Consider the following 15,897-nt stretch of genomic DNA (forward strand, 5'->3'; position numbering starts at 1 on the left):
GGGCTTGGGCTGTGCTGACGTCCTGCTCTGTGTTGGGGGGAGGACATGGGGAAAGGGGGGGGTCCTCCAAAACCTGACCTGGAAGGGTCAGTCCAGCCTGGAAAAGCCCATGGGCTGAGGGCTTTTTTGTGGGTCAGGTGCCTTGGGGAGCAGAAGGGGGGGAGGAAGTGGGGTGTCCCCCTTCTCTTCCACCACAGGCAGCCACAAACATCCTCTTTTAGCCCCCCACTGTACACAACAGCCATAGGCAAAGGGAAGACCTTGAGCTTGGGGCTCAGAATGGCTTTTGTCAGAGCAATGATGTCAAGGGCCTCCCTGGTAGGAGGAGGGGGGCTGGCCCTGGCACCCTCATTCCTGCAGCTTTACCCCCCCGCCCTGGCAACCCACCTCTGAACTACAGCCAGGGTGCTCAGCGCCCATGTCACCTGCAGAGGCCCATATGTCCCCCCCCAGTCCCAAACATACAGCCAAGGCAACATCAGCCCCTGGCTGAGCCCAGGGAGATGAGGCAGCACTGGGGCAAGGATGCCGCTCCAGGGAAGACAGGGAGATACTCCAAGCCCTTCACCTCCAGGGCTCAGCCACGAGCATCCCCACTCCACAGGGATGCCCCCACTCCACACCAGCCCAGGGCACGATGCTGCACCCCCAGCTGCTTCACCACCTCCAGCAAACACATCCTCCCCATCCCGCAAATGTCTCTCCACTGGCAGTTTCAGCGCTTTATTGTCTGGCAGTCCTGCTACAGCACCCCACTGTCCTCCCTGTGGCTACGGCCGCAGGGGGGGGATCCGCTCCCTCATCCCCAGCATGGCACCACAGTGTCCCTGGGAGCTGGAGGCTGCAGGAGCTGCAGCGGTCCGAGAACTGGCACTTAAGGAATCCTGGCTGGGGCCACACGCTGCTCCTCCACACCAGGCGCAGGGAGGGGGTGTGCGGCCAGGCATGGCTGTGGTCCGGTCCCGCTGGCCTCGCTGGGCTGGCAGCAAGGGTCACTTGATTTCAGTCATCTTTTAAAAATGTGGTTCTAAAATGCCACCAATTCTGGGTTCTGACCAGATACTCTCAACTCTGTTTCTCTTTAAAAAAAAAAATCCCCCCAAAAAAACCCAAACCCAAACCTTTCTTCCCTTTTATGAGCAGTTTTCAATTTTGGCCAGAAATTGCTGTGCCCACCACTCCTCCAGGTCAATGGGAACAAAGTCTGAAAGAGAGGGGAGGGAGAAAGGAGAGCGTAGCAGAGCAGCTGGAGCAGAGCTCCGTGTGCTCCCCCTGAGCCATACCATTTGCCACTGGAAAAAAAATGACACCCCAAAATTTCCCCCACTCCTGTGCCCTGTCCCCAAAAGGCCAGGCTGGGTTTACAGGGACTTTCTCTTCTTGGGGACTTCTTGGCCACTGCAGGACCCCCCCAGGCTGCATTCAGAGCCCTTACTCCAGCTGCCATCAGAGAAGCACATTGTCCCCATCCCCGCTGTGCTCTGGCTTGGTCCCGCTTGGCCCCAGGAGAGGCAGGTCCCCACGGCAGGACCCGGGGGGGCTCCTCTCCGGCACATGATGTTGAACCCACCTCGGTGGCTGCAGAAGACACGATTTCCAGAAGAGTCATCAACCAGGCGTCCTGCTCGCTTGGGCTCCTCCGATGGGGCACAGCAGGACATCCCCACCACAGTGCCGGGGGGCCAGCTGCCCCTCCAGGACCCCCCCCCAGCGGCCTCAGCACCAGCAGGACAGACCCAACCCAGCCCCTCCAGCACAGGGACCCTCCTCCTCCTCCTCCCATCACAGCCCTGCGCAGGTGCCTGGCTGAGCCCACACCAGCTCATCGCACCCCCCCGAGTGCCACCACTGCTTCCCACTTACTTTTCAGTCCGGGGTTGGGGGTTTTCTCTACGTACTGCACGGGGCCGCAGGCGCTCTCCCCGCTCCGGCTGCCATCCAACTGCTGCTCTACCTGCTGCCAGGCTGGTGGAGGGGGTGGGGGGGGAGGAACAGGCAGTGGATAGTTTTGGGATATGGATTTCCCAGCCCGGGGGGGGGCTGCGGGAGAGGAGCAGGAGCCAGTGGCAAGGGAGAGCAGGTACCCAGGCTGGGGACCCCATCCCTGCCACCGAGGTCCCCAGCACGATGTAGCTGCCTCAAAAAGGACCCCACGTGCTCCAGGCATGCAACAGCAAACGGGTGCCTGCCCCCAGGGACCCTCTGCCCTCACCTTCATAGACGAAGCGGACGTTCTCCTCATGTGCCAGCGTGTAGCACTCCTCAGGGGCCGAGACCTGCTGCGGCAGCACCTGCGGCCTCTTGCCGTTCACTCTGTTGAAGACGAGTTTCTGGGCTGGGCTGGTGGGGGAAGCAAGGCAGGGGTGAGGGGGGTGGGCAGTTCTTCCCACCACAGTTTGGAGCAAGGAAAGGGGCTGCCCAGCTGCCCTGGGGTTGCTCCACAGCATACACGCTCGCCCACAGCCCCTGGCAAGGCCAGGGGCACAGTTGCAGCCAGCCAGCACCGCTCAGCTTTGTCCCCAAGGGAGGGGACCGAAAGGGACCCAGCCACCGGGAGAGGGGGTTCCTGCACAGAGGGGTGCAAGCAAGGGGAGGTCCCCAAGGAAAAGCACGGGCTGCCCGTCTCCCATCCATCCTCGGCACCGAGTGCAGTCCCTAAAATAAAAAGGCTGCCACCAAAATTGCGGAAACACCAGGAAAATTGAACTGAAATCCAGTTAGGCACGGGGCAGGGGGATGCACCGTGGTGCCATCCTCCGCAGGCCAAGCACTGGGGTTTGCTGGAGCAGCCCCAGCCCCCACCATATCTCTGAGGTGCCCCAGGACTGGGACCAAACCCTCTGCCAACTGGGAGAAGGTCAGGCTTCCGCAGAGCTGGGATCCCCTCCCAGGAGCAGGGCACCCAAACCAGCCCCAGCCTGGAAACAGCAAAACCAGGCAGATCAAAAGGAAAGCTTTGGGATGAAACTCGTGGGCACATTCAGTGCAAAACTTCAGTATTTTCGGTTTTCTGCCCAGCTTTGGGGCAGGACACGTCTGCAACGGCCACGTTTCTCACGGGACAAAGTCTAAGGGGCCCCGGGAGCGCAGGCAGGTTACGGTTTGCGGGGCAGGCGAGACCGAGAACAGGCAGCCCCTGCCTGCGCCTCCCCTGCCAGTTCTGCAGGCAGAGCCTGGGGCAGGATAACGCACCCCCAAACCGCACCCGGCTGGGGTGCGCCGGGCAGGGCAGCAGCCAGGAGCATGCCCAATCCACCTGCCTGAAGGAGGCTAAGCCTGGTAGCAGCCCCACCGGTTAATTAGCGAAAGATCGCAGGAAGGAGGGGAGCTGGAGGGGAGGCTTTTTTGCATCCATTTCTTGAAGCTGGAGGAAACGGGCAGAGCTGCACAGGCCCCACAGCGCTGAGCTGCCTGCTCTGCCAGGCTGGGGTTTGCCCCCAGCTCTGCAGCCGAAAAAGCATCTCCTTAAAAGAAGCCATCACCCCTCTGGCTGCTTAAATCCCCCCCCAGCACCTGCCCAGCAGCTCCAGTTATTTCTGCTGGAAGCTGGGAGTTTCACCCAACAGCTATTTCCCGCCCCCCCCCCCCGCTTTAGGGACAAGGGACAACCTCCAAACGCTGCCGTGGGCCCCTACGGCCTCCTGCGTGGGTCTGGGGGGTGCAGCTGGGACCTGCCAGCCCCGGGGACCGGGTGGTTTACACACGGGTGCCCGGTGCTGGTTTGTGCAACCCGTGTCTTCCCCGGGGCTTGGGGGGGGGGGGGGGGGGGTGTTGCACAACCCCAGCCTGGCCTGGCCACCGGTTCTCCTCCGGCACCGGCAGACGGGCAGGCAGCAGCACCCCCCCCCCCCCCCCCCGGCTGGTGTCCCTGGGGTGGGCAGCACCCCAGGCAGCAGGATCATCCCCCCCCCACCCCGTGCCTGCCTCCCTGGGGAAGGCAGCCCACTGGTGCCCGCACTTTGCCCACTCCCAAATCCCACTCCCCCACGCTTTTCGGAAGCAGCCGCTAGCCGTACCGCCCCGGGGTGGCTGGGGGGGGGGGGAAACCCACACCAAGTCCGGCGCCGTCACCGCCCCCCCCTCCGCGAGTGGCGGCCCACACCACGCGTGTACAGTCTCCACGGGAAGCGGGCAGGGCTGCAACCCCCCCACCCCCACCACACCCCGCACATCCCGGCGTGCGGGTACGGAGCGGCGGTTCCCCCACCCCGACCACCCCCCCCCACGGGCCCTCCCCCGGCGGCGCGGCCCGGCCGCCCCGGTAACCTTTCCCCAAGGTCACGGCCGCCGCCGCCGCCGCCGCCGGGGCTCACCTGGCAGGGGGCCAGGCGCCGGGCTGGAGCCGGCCCCGCAGCTCGCCCAGCTTGCTGCTCTCCACCGCCTGCTGCGTCGGACCTGCGGCGGGGGCGTCAGAGAGGACCGGAGGGGGGGGGGGGGGGTGAAGTGAAGCGGAGCGGGACGGTTCCCCCGTCCCCGTCCCCCGCACCCCCGTTCCCGGTGTACCTGTACGGCGCTGCGTTGCCAGCTTGCTGGGGCCGCGTGTCAGCGTGTACATCCTGCGGCACCGGGCCCCGAACCCGCCCCGGGGGGGCCCCCCGCAACCGGCCCCGCCGCCGCCGCCGCCCCCGCCCGAGTGCGGCGCGTGCCCCTCGCCGGGCCTTTAACGGGCCGGGCCGGGCCGGCCGCCGCGACACGCCCCCGCCCTTAAAGGGCCCGCGCGGGACGGGCCCGGGGCGTCTGCTGAGGGGGGGGAGGGACACGGAGGGGGGGAGGCGCGAGCGGGACACCCGCGGGAGGTGGGGAACGACGGGCGTGGGGCGCCGGCGGGGCACGCGTGGGATGCGGGGACACGCAGGGGACACGCGGGGAGGTGGGGACACACGCGGGAGGGATAGAGGGCACGTGGGGGGGGCACGGAGGGAACGCGCAGGGACACGGGGGGCAGACGTGGGAGGTGGGGACACACGCGGGAGGGATAGGGGGCACGTGGGGGGGGCACGGAGGGAACGCGCAGGGACACGGGGGGCAGACGTGGGGACACACGCAGGAGGGATAGGGGGCACGTGGGGGGGCACAGAGGGAATGCTCAGGGACACGGGGGGCAGATGTGGGACGTGGGGACACACGCGGGAGGGATAGGGGGCACGTGGGGGGGCACAGAGGGAACGCGCAGGGACACGGGGGGCAGACGTGGGGACACACACGGGAGGGATAGGGGGCACGTGGGGGGGGCACGGAGGGAATGCGCAGGGACACGGGGGGCAGACGTGGGAGGTGGGGACACACGCGGGAGGGATAGGGGGCACTGGGGGGGGCACGGAGGGAATGCGCAGGGACACGGGGGGCAGACGTGGGACGTGGGGACGCACGGGGGACACATAGAGGGTACACATGGGACGTGGGAGACACGGGACGCACGCAGGGCACACAGGGGTCACAAGGGACGTGGGGACACGCAGGGGTCAAGTAGGAGAGGGCACAGGAGACAGGCGGGACGCAAGACGGCACGGGGGACACGCACGGGGACATTCAGGAGAGAGGGGACACTGGAGCCGTGGGACACACCGTGGGGACACATAGGAGCCACTCCTGGGACACGCAGAACCCAGGCAGGGGACAACGAGGGGGTGTCGAGGCAGAGGCTGAGGTGCCACCACCGCGGGGACAGTGCCGTGACAAGCCTGGTGAGCCCCAGCCGCCCACCCCACCACCACCGGGGAGCTGCGGGCCACCCCGCAGCGCAGGAAGCCAGGGTGGGTGGCCGCGTCCCGGCCATCGCGGTGACCTTCGGAGCGGGGAAGGCGCGCTGAGGTCTCCCCACGTGGCGTGAGATGCAGCCCCGGGACGTGACGCAGAGCCGGTCCCTGGCCACCCCGCAGAGTGGCACCCAGGGTTTTGGGGACAGGCCGCGTGACGAACCCAGCGGGGTCTTTGGGGATGCTCCAGCCTTTCTCCGGGGGCAGCGAAGCCACCCCCCAAGGGTGACCTTGGCCTTTCCACCGCACGAGCTGCGTGGCCACGGTGGCACAGCCCTGCCAGTGCGGGAGGTAGGGCCCCCGGCCCCCCAAAAGAGCATCCTGCAAACCAGAGCCTGATCCTGCAGGGTGCCAGGCACCCGTGGGTGCCTCGCAGGGGGGCACCCAGCAGCCGTTGGCCCCCACACGATTCCCCCAAACTAACAGGAGTCAGCCCTCATTACTGCACTTAAAGGCGACTGTGAGCCAGGGGACCCCATCACCAGCTCGTCGCCTGCCCTGTCACCCAGGGGGGTTGTGCCTCAGTTTCCCCCACCCGCGCCCCGCGGTCACGCGTGGACAGGCTGAGTACCGACGGGGCGGCAGGGCGCCCAGCGGCGCCGCTGGTGTAGTGGTATCATGCAAGATTCCCATTCTTGCGACCCGGGTTCGATTCCCGGGCGGCGCAAATCTCTTTTTTGGGCTTCCTCCTTTTTTTTTTTTTTTTTTTTTTTTTTTTTTTTTTTTTTTTATTTCCCTGCCCTCCCCCGTGGGTGGTTCCACCCACGGCGCGTGGGGGCGGATCCCCGTGGGGACGGCTGGGAGTTGTAGTCCCCGCGCTACGGCCACCGCCCGCTCCAGCCATGCAAGCGCCGGCGGCGGCGGAGCGCAACAAGGGCCCGATCCTGGAGGTCCTGCGGCAGTACGTGGGATCCGGCACCCACGCGGGATCCGGCGTCTTGAGGGTGCTAGAGGTGGGAGCGGGGACGGGACTCCACGCCGCGTATTTTGCCCGGGCGCTGCCGCAGACCCGCTGGCAGCCCTCCGACATCGAGCCCCGGGCGCTGCGCAGGTGAGGGGGGAGCACGGCGTGGGGGGGTGGGGGGGGTCCCTGGGGGGCACAGCCTGCAGACCCTCCCCTCCCCACGCACCCACGGCCAGAGTGCCCGGGCTCCCCGGCTCGGTGCCGTATTTTATTCCAGGAAAGACCCGATAGCCAACTCTCAGATGACTCGGACTCCCCAGCTCGATGCTTACTTTTTTCCAGAAAAGACCCAATATTGAACTCTCCGACAGCCCAGGCTCCCCTGCTTGATGCTTTATTTTTTCCAGGAAAAACACAGAATTCAGCTCTTGGACAGCCCAGGCTCCCCAAGGCAGCACTTGCTATATTTTTCCCAGAAAATCCCCAATATCCAACTCTCATCAAACAGCCCAGGCTCCCCAGCTCAGTACTTTATTTTTCCCAGAAAAGCCCCAAAATTTAATTCTCCACCACCTCACCCCGTTACAGAGCGATTCCTGCCTGCAAAGCACCCAACCATGCACTGCTGAGCGGTGGTCACCCTCCGGTTACCCACGCGTGGCCGGGATGCTCTGCGGTGATGCCAGGACCAATGCCCAGCGCACCAGGATGCGGGCAGTGACTCCCACCCGCGCCGTGGGTAGCTCACACCCCGCTCCCGGCATCACCCTGCCCCGGCAAGCCGCGTCGGGCCGTGTTTATTTGCTCTGCGTCTGCGTGGGGGGGTTTGGCTGTGGCCAAATGCCCATTCCTGGCATTTCAGCGCCGGGCTCGGAAGGCTCGGTTTCCATTCAGGAAACAAAAATAATCCCCGGCTCTGCAGTGCGGGGAGGAATTCCCTCCCGAAAAGAAAATAAACCCGGTGGGGAGGTGCCAAAATCGGCGCCTGTCCGGGGAGGTTGCAGCCAGCATCTTTCCCACCCGTCACCTCTCCGGCAGCGGCACCCAGCACCCACCATGAAAATAATCCCTGGGCTGGGGCCGGGAGTCTGCGATCCCGTGCTCTGCCACCTCGGGCACTGAGACCCGGCTGGTGAATGCGCCGAAAAGGGTATAAACCACACCAAAATCCCACGGTACCGGCAGCGTGCAGGCAGCCTGGGTGCAGGGGTGCAGGCAGCGCTGCGGGCAGCCCGGGCACGTGGGTGCAGGCAGCCCGAGCACGTGGGTGCTGGCAACAACGCTGCGGGCAAGGCAGGCGTGTGGGTGCAGGCAGCGTGCGGGCAGCCTGAGCACGTGGGTGCAGGCAGCGTGCAGGCAGGCGGCTGGGCGGGCAGCGTGCTCCGGCTGCCCTGCTGAGAGGCAACAGTGAATTGGGATTTTTTTTTGGGGGGGGCGCTGGGGTCTCTCGGTCCATGTGGCACAGGTTCTCTGGCAGCTGCCTGTTGTAAAGCAAAATGCTCGGCGATACCAGACCCCCCCGGCCCTGTGCAGCCCCCCTCCAGGCTGTGTTGCGAGCACAACCTTATTATTAGCCATCAGAGATTCCACCTGGGAGATGCCGGTGGCAGCCAGCGCGGGCAGGTTTCAGGTCTGCCTGCAGCGGGTGCTGGGGGGGGGGGGCTCTGGGGGGGGGCAGGGGGGGTGCAGGCGATACCCCGGCTCGAGGTTGATGTGGGGTTTGGTGCCCACAGCATCGCTGCCTACGCGGAGGCCATGCAGGTGCCCAACATGCTGCCCCCCATCCTGCTGGACGTCTCGCAGGGCTGGGAGACGTGGGGGGGCACCCAACCCGCCACCCTCGACCTCCTCGTCAGCATCAACATGATGCACATCGCGGAGCTGCGTTGCACCCAGGTGAGCGGGGCAGGGCTGGAGCTACGCCGGCCCTCGCCAGGTCCCCGTCCCCTGGTCTGGGGGTCCCAGGGCCGAGGAGGGGGCTCCCGGGGGGGTGTCCCCCAGCTCCCTGGCCTGGTCCCCACCTCTGTCTTTCCCCAGGGCCTGTTCAAGGGTGCTGGGGTGCTGCTGAAGCCTGGAGGAGTGCTCTTCACCTACGGGGTACGTGCTGCTCGGTCGCACACCCGTCGGTGCGGGAGCATCCCGATGGGTGCGGGGTGTCCCTGGGGATGCTGGGGGGGGGGGGGCAGATGGGAGGGCAGCATGGCTTGGGGGGGGGGGGGGCTGGAAAAAGGGGAGCTCAGGTTTGGGGGTGTCAGCTTTTTGGGGCACATGCTGAGCCTGAGCCCCGGATGGGGCCGCTTTGGCTGTGCGCTCCCAGGACGGGAGGGATGCTGTCCTCCCTCGCCCCATCCAGGGCAGGGTCTGGGGGGGGGGGGGGGGGGGGGCCACGATGGGTGACAGGCCCCACAGTGGGTGCTGGGACCTGTGGTCCCTCTCGGGGAGCGTGTCCCTTCTCGCTTGGCTTCTGCGTGTGGTGGGGACAGCAGCCCGTGGGCTGGGGGAGGACTCGGGTGGGGGGGGGGGGGAACGGACACTACGGCTCGTGCCTGCAGCTCCGGCTTCGTGCCCCCGCAGCCCTACGCCGTGGACGGCCGGATCAGTCCCCAGAGCAACGTGGACTTCGACCGCAGCCTGAGGCAGAGGTAGGAGGGGGGGGGGAGCCAGAGGGGGGGGCCCAGGGCTGCTGTCTGCCTGTCCTGCCCATGCTGTCTGCCTGTCCTGCCTGTGCTGCCTGCAGCTGCAGGGAGCTGGCTCCCTCCCGGCGTGGTCCTTCAAGACCAGACTTAAAGCAGCAGCTGGGGGGGGGGGGGAAGCCCCTGGCCCCTCCATACACACACCTGGGGGCACCCCTGGAAGATGGGGGTGCTTCGGGGAGCGCAGGGGTGAGATGTCCGTCTGTCTGACCCACGCCTCCCTCCCCGGCAGCAATCCCGCCTGGGGTCTTCGGGACACGGCACTGCTGCGGCGGCTGGCCGAGGCCAACGGGCTGCGTCTGGAGAGGATGGTGGGTGCTGGGGTCTGGGGGGGGGGGGGATGGTTGCCCCACTGGTGGGGACCCCCCCCGACCCCCAGTTCTGCGCTTCCAGGTGGACATGCCAGCCAACAACAAGAGTCTCATCTTCCGCAAGCAGTAACCACCTCCCGGCACGGCTGCCCCCCCCCCGCCATTCGTGCCTCCTCGAGGGGTCACACTGTCCCTGCGTGGGTGCCAGCTGGGGCTGGCAGTGACGGGACAGTGCCCCCCTCGCCCCAGCTGGGGCTGGGCTCGGCTGGCGGGCTGGGACGGGGCAGGGGGGGTCTCTGTCTCCCCCAGCCCCTTTGGGGCTCCCTTTGCAATGGGGTGCCCCCCAGCCTGGCCCAGAGAAGCCACCGCACCTGTCATTGGGGGGGGGCACAGCACCCCCGGGCATGGGAGAGACTTCTTGGTGCCAGTTTCCCTGGAGGATGCTGTGCCAATGGTGGGGGGACCCATCTCCCTTCCCCCCCTCCCGCGGGACTGTGCTGCTGCTCTCCCCAATAAACTCCGGGGCTTTGCCCCCCCCCCTCCCCCAGCAGCTCCCTGATGCTTTCAGCACTGACACTGGGGGTGGGGGGGCATCCCCAATCCCCTCCACAGCACCAGTGGGGCGGTCAGATCCTGCACCAGGAGCACCCAGGGGTGCTACACTGGGCCTGGAGGCTTCGGTGCGGTGGGAAGGTTTTTATGGGGGGGGGGGGATCCTGGCAGACCTCCCACCCCTCTGCAACCCAACCCAGGCCTTTATTGCTGCTGGCTGGGCTGGGGGGTACACGGGGGGGCATGCGGCAGATAAATTACAGAGGAGGTGAGAGCTGGGCTGGGGCTCAGCTGGGGGTTGGGGGGGGAACTACGCAATAGGGGTAACCCCTAGATACATGCACTGGGGGGGGGGGTTCCCCCAGGCTGCCCCCCCCCCCCCCCCGGTGGGTCTGCGGCCTCCCCCCCCCGCCACGTCGTCACATCCCGGCTCTCCCCTAGTCCTGGAAGCGGTTCAGGAGGTCGCAGGTTTTCTTCTCCATCAGCTCGTAGATCTTCTTCACCCGCTTGTCGTTGGCCGCCCGGACGTAGCTGCTGGGGTCCAGCGTGGCCATGCCGTCGTGCACCTCGCCCATGATGATGAGCGGCCCGTCCTCCGCCGTCATGTTAGGGCAGGGGCAGCTCCAGTCCATGTCGGTCAAGGTCACCTCCAGGTACTTGATGTTGAAGAACTTGAGGCCCATCTTCTCATCCTTGAGGACGTCCTCGAGGGCGAAGCGGGCGATGCCGGAGTCCTGGTCCTCCACGATCTCCATCAGCCGCCCCACGATGGCGAAGTCGCTGCGGCAGAGGCTCAGCACCATCTTGCTCTTCAGGCGGCAAGCCTTGCACTGCAGGCTCTTGGGGAAAGGGCAGACGTCCTCGCAGGTCTCCTTGCTCTCAAAGTTGTTGGTGTTGCCCTCGCAGCCGCCGTAGACGAAGGAGTGGCACTGCTTCAGCAGGTGGTTGTACGCCCAGCGCGGCTCCCAGTTCTGGCAGGGACCCTGCACCATGGGCAGCAGGCAGGTAGGGCGGGCGCTGCCCAAGCAGGCGGCCCGGCACTCCTCGTAGGTCTCGAAATGGTTCCTGTTGGCCCCGCAGCCCCCGTAGCGGAAGGTCAGGCAGGAGCCCTGCTTGGCGTCGAAGTGCCAGCGCACCTCCAGGGCCTCGCACCGCCGCCGGTCCGGCTCCTTCAGGCACTCGGCGCTGGGGAAGGGCTGGGGGCTGCCGGCCCGCGGGGTCCCCCCCGGCTCCCGCCTGACCACCGACAGCGGGAAGTCGGCGCGGAGCAGCCCGGCGGCGTTCCGGGCCGTGCAGGTATAGATGCCGGCGTCCTCGTGGCGGGCGTTGTAGATGACCAGCTGGCCGATGTTGGTGACCACCACGTTGCCGTACATCTGGTCCGGCCGCATGATGAAGTTCTCCTCCCGCTCGCTCTGCTTCTCCCAGGTGATGTCCGGCCGCGGGCGGCCGCTGACGTCGCAGCGGAAGCTGACGGTGCCGCCGGCGCGTACCGACTGGTGGAAGGGGTTGCTGTAGAGGGCCGGGGGCACCGGCACCTCGGGGCCGGCTCCCGGCGTGGGACGCGCCGTCGTCTCCTGCGGCACGGGGCTGGTGTCGGGCCAGGTGAAGATGTGCTTGCAGGGGACGGTGGTGAGGCGGGTGCCGCGCAGGCACGCCTCGGCGTCCATGTAGCACTTGTTGTAGTAGGTGAGGCCGTCGGAGGCGCAGGTGAAGTTGGGCTCCTTCTCGCAGCGGTCCTTGCACTTGCAGACGGGCTGCCCGTCCCAGATGTCGCAGTCGGAGCCCTGCTGCGCGCACACGAAGCTCTCGCACGAGGCCGCCGGCGCCAGCGCCAGCGCCGGCAGGCTGCCGTCGGCGAAACGGGCAGCCACGCAGCTCCTCAGCCCGCACACGTTGGTGCAGCATTTCTCGAAGCCTTCGCAGTCCTGGCCGGGGAGGGGAGAGGAGATTGGGGCGGGGGGGGACACACGGACGTGAAGGTCACTGCCGTGCCGTGGCTGTGGGTGCCGCCCTCACCCGCCGTGGGGCTTTTGGGTGAGCAGGTTTCCCCCGCGCAGCCCCGTGCTCCCTCAGCATCGCTGCGCTCTGGGTAAGAGCCAGACCTCCCTGGCACGGTTGCGCTGGCCGCAGTCTGCCCTCAGCGAGCCCCCCCCCCCCGATCCCCCCAGGATGCCTAGGGGTGCACTGCAGTGATGACACCCCCTTCTGCCCCTGGCAGAGAGTGTCTCGCCCCTCTCAGCTTTTGCTGGCTGAGGGGAGGCAGAACTCATGACACAGATGAATTGCAAAGGAGTCTCCCCCTGGGTCCAGGCAGCCCCAACTGGGGCGGAGGTGCTGGTGCCCCGGCTCACCGCTGTGGAGCCCGGAGCTCTCTGGGACGGGCAGCCCAGTCCGTGGGTGGGCTCCATGGGAAGAGAGCTGGGGAGGGGGGTCCGGGGGAGGCTGTCCACCGCCTGATGGGGGTCCCTGTCCCAGCACACGCATTCCCCTCATCCCAGCCCCTCGCCTGGGTGGGAGCATCCTGGGGGTACATGGAGGGGGTGTCCTAGCCACGGGGAGGGGACGTGGGGGGAGCAGCAAGCAATTTCTTTGCCTACTGGGGGGGGCCAGGGAGCGGGCCCCGGGGCACCCCTGATGCCAGTTGACAGCAGGGGCTCGAGGGGGCAAAGTTGCAGCCGGGCTGAGCCTGTTGCAGCAAAACGACTGAACCGGCTGCGCCACCGGGCACAGGACCCCAAAGGGTCTCCATCGGGGGCCTGGAGATGCCCCCCCCCAGAGCCCCATCCCCACACCTCCCCAGCCCCCCCACCCCCCGACCCCACTCACCTGGTCGGCCTGGCACTCCCGCTCGCAGGTGCTCTGGGCGTCCACCCACAGGTTGGGGTTCAGCTGGTTGGGACAGACCCCCAGGTGCCGCATCCTGCCCGGCTGCAGGCTCAGCCCGGCCGCCGCCGCCGCCAGCAAAGGCAGGAGGAGCGCGACGCCCAGGGGACCACGCTGCCGCCCACCCGCTCGCCGGCCCCGGCTCGGGCGGCCGAAATTCCCGCGAGGAGGCATCTGGCCACCCCACGCCGCCGGCCTGGCTCGCTGGCGAGGCCTTGGGATAAATCCCATTCGGGATGGAGGGGAACGAGGGAGAAGGCGGGCGGGCAGGGGGGACAAAGAGGAGGAGGAGGAGGAGAGGACCAAACCTCTGCCCTTCAGCACGCCCAGCGCCAGCCGGACCACCGGCGATGCCGCCCGCCGCCTCCATCCATCGCCGTCGCTCGGCTCTCGGGGCGCCGGGGACACGGTGGCAACGGCGTCCTTGGGCGAGAGGGGTTCAGTCCATCGCCGGTTCCCCGCCGGCACGGCGAGCGGGGCGAGTGGGGTGGAAGGGGAGGACGGGAAGGTTGTAATCTGAATCCCCTCCCTTCCCACTGATGTTTCTGGGTGTTTGGAATGGGAAAGGCGCTGACCTCAGCCTCTAACCCCGGCGAGCCCAGCGATCGGCTGGGCAAACACGGGGCGGGGGGGGGGGGAGATCAAAGGCAGAATGCAGAAAGTCTCCAAAGAGGGAGAGTGAAGGGGAGGGGGGGGGGGGCGGACGCAAAAAAACCCGCCCAGCCCACGGAGCTGAATTCCTGCAGGATGAGAAAACAGCCAGAGCCTGCCGTCCACTCGGACAGGGCCACCGGCGGGGAGACGCGCGGAGCCCACGCTGCGGGGCTGCCGGGGACCGGGCTGGCCTGGGAGCCCCTCACCCCGCACCTCGCCTCTTGGCACCCACTGGCACCACGGGCAAAGGCAGCCGGGCTGGACACGGGCCAGGGTGCCGTCACCAGCGTGTGTCCACCCTGCTCATCCTCGCTCGCCAGCCAGCATCCCACGAGTGCCGCACAGCGCTGCCCGGCACAGGACCCCCCCCGGCTCACCTGGCAGGGTGGGTGCCCACCCAGCCCCCCTGGAGGGGCTCACCCAGCCCGGCGGTGGCTCCCAGCCTTCCCTCCCCGCTGATTTACAGCCTGGCTGTCTTTTTCTGAGCTGGAAGGCAACGCCTGGCCGTGCCAGACCCCAGCGGGAGCGCTCCGGCACGCTGTGCCTGGGCTTCAATCCTGCCACTGCCTCCCTGAGCACGTCCCGCAGCCGGCCCTAAGCTGGCAGGAGCCGGCCCTGGCTCCCCGGCCAGATTTCCTTAATCCCCGGTGGAGACTGACCTGCAGCAGGAACATTTCACGGCATTTTTGGGAGCATTAACTCTTCCGGCACTGGCGAGAGCCGTGACCCACTCGGCGCCCAAGGCGGGGAGGTCTGCAGCTCCTGGGAAGCAGCAAATTCACCCAAGGGTGGTTTTGCCCCCGTGGGGGCAGCTCAGCACCTCCGGCCTCCCCTCTGCAGGGCTGCAAACCGGGGGGGTTGCAAGGGGTGAAGGGGGCAATAGACATTTTTGGGAGGGAACCCATCCCACCCACGCCCCAGAGGTGTTTTTGCATGTAATGGTTTGGTGCTCCCCAGTCCGCGGCTCCCGAGGGGAAGCCCTGTTGCACCGGACCAGGCGTTTTGCCGGGGGGGTTCCTCGACACCCGCCACGCTGGCGCGAGCAGGACACAGCCCCAGTGCCCCGGCACAACCTCCAGCTGGTGCCGCTGACACAGCACCGCGACCTGCAACCGCCGGCGCTTCCCTGCCCGAGCAGCCGCCGGGGCCGGCGAACGGCTGCGCTGCCGGTGGCTCCGCGCTGCCCACGGCGCTGCTGCGGCTCCCCAGGGGCCTGAAATCCCAAATCACGGTCAGGTCTAGACATCAACTTGCCGTGACCACGTGTGGAGAGCTGGAGCGTGTCCCATGGCCGTGCCCAAGGTCCCCGGTTTCACGGCCAAGCAGATGCCCAAGGGTCTGGCTGGCCCTGGATGTGGAGGGGAGGTTACGCTGCCCCGGGACGCTCACGGGGAGGTTGATGAGGTGTTTTGCAAACAGGGAATTGCATCAGGACGGCCTGGCCTGGGAGCTGCCAGGGCCCGTACCCTGCCTGCCCCAGCAGCCCGGAGCCCCCCGAATCCACCCGGCCGCCCCCAGCCATCGGCTGCCTGCAGCAGCGTTAGGCGTGGAGATCCCCAACACCCAAACGCTCCTCGGTCCTGCTGGGAGGCAGCGTGGCAGGCTGTCATGGCACCTCGCTCCCCAAGGATGCCGTCTGGGGGCATAGAGCCACTTCAGCGTGCCCCAGGGTCCTTCCGAGGGTGCCGGTGCAGGACGGGGGGAGAATATCCGGAGTCCAGCTTTCGCCCATCCCCACACCGGGGTCCACGTGGTCACAGCAACATGGTCTAAGAAGATGCCGGTGCTGGGGTTTGGGTTGACTCCTGCCCCAGTGGCCCCTCTCCAGAGCCAGAGAAGCAGTCCCTGAGGGGTGACCCATGTGTCACACCAGACCCCGAGATACCTCATCCCCACGTCACCGAGATCAAAAGCGGCGAGGCCGGGACAAGCGCCTGCCGGGAACTTTTGCCTCAGCAGCGCGAGGCCAGCCGGAGGGATGCCGGATGCCGTGTGGTTGGAAATGCAGCTCCCAACGACTTGACACCCTCACCCATGCCTGGGCACCCCTGCCCGGCCTCTTCTAGTGCTTCTTCAGCAGAAGATGGAAAAAAAAAAGCAACTCTCCCCACCCTGGACCAAGCCCACGACAGACTTTCACC

The 15,897-nt window shown here is 67.0% G+C and overlaps 3 protein-coding genes and 1 non-coding gene across 5 annotated transcripts; 2 read left to right on the forward strand and 2 right to left on the reverse strand.

Moving 5' to 3' along the window:
* Positions 1-707: 707 nt before the first annotated feature.
* Positions 708-4,665, reverse strand: MCRIP2 (MAPK regulated corepressor interacting protein 2). The gene is made up of 5 exons (XM_075018289.1): positions 4,504-4,665; positions 4,314-4,395; positions 2,213-2,340; positions 1,864-1,965; positions 708-1,204 (listed from the first exon to the last, which is right to left on the reverse strand). Exons 1-5 carry the CDS (start codon positions 4,553-4,555, stop codon positions 1,134-1,136), a joined length of 435 nt encoding a protein of 144 aa, XP_074874390.1. The 5' UTR covers positions 4,556-4,665; the 3' UTR covers positions 708-1,133.
* Positions 4,666-6,352: 1,687 nt separating this feature from the next.
* On the forward strand, positions 6,353-6,423 carry TRNAG-CCC (transfer RNA glycine (anticodon CCC)). The gene has a single exon. It is a non-coding gene; the product is annotated as a tRNA-Gly (tRNA).
* Positions 6,424-6,544: 121 nt separating this feature from the next.
* Positions 6,545-10,198, forward strand: METTL26 (methyltransferase like 26). The gene is made up of 6 exons (XM_075059314.1): positions 6,545-6,807; positions 8,394-8,556; positions 8,698-8,757; positions 9,235-9,302; positions 9,586-9,664; positions 9,747-10,198. The coding sequence occupies exons 1-6, from the start codon at positions 6,599-6,601 to the stop codon at positions 9,792-9,794; spliced, it is 627 nt and encodes a 208-aa protein (XP_074915415.1). The 5' UTR covers positions 6,545-6,598; the 3' UTR covers positions 9,795-10,198.
* Positions 10,199-10,594: 396 nt separating this feature from the next.
* Positions 10,595-13,723, reverse strand: WFIKKN1 (WAP, follistatin/kazal, immunoglobulin, kunitz and netrin domain containing 1). 2 transcript variants are annotated; one of them, XM_075059337.1, is made up of 3 exons: positions 13,411-13,723; positions 13,046-13,316; positions 10,595-12,144 (listed from the first exon to the last, which is right to left on the reverse strand). In XM_075059337.1, exons 1-3 carry the CDS (start codon positions 13,470-13,472, stop codon positions 10,654-10,656), a joined length of 1,824 nt encoding a protein of 607 aa, XP_074915438.1. In that variant the 5' UTR covers positions 13,473-13,723; the 3' UTR covers positions 10,595-10,653. The 2 variants fall into 2 exon arrangements, with proteins under 2 accessions (XP_074915438.1, XP_074915437.1); XM_075059336.1 differs by having other exon boundaries at positions 13,046-13,451.
* Positions 13,724-15,897: the final 2,174 nt, after the last annotated feature.

Source organism: Buteo buteo, chromosome 29 (genome assembly GCF_964188355.1).
Source record: "Buteo buteo chromosome 29, bButBut1.hap1.1, whole genome shotgun sequence".
Lineage (NCBI taxonomy): Eukaryota > Metazoa > Chordata > Aves > Accipitriformes > Accipitridae > Buteo > Buteo buteo.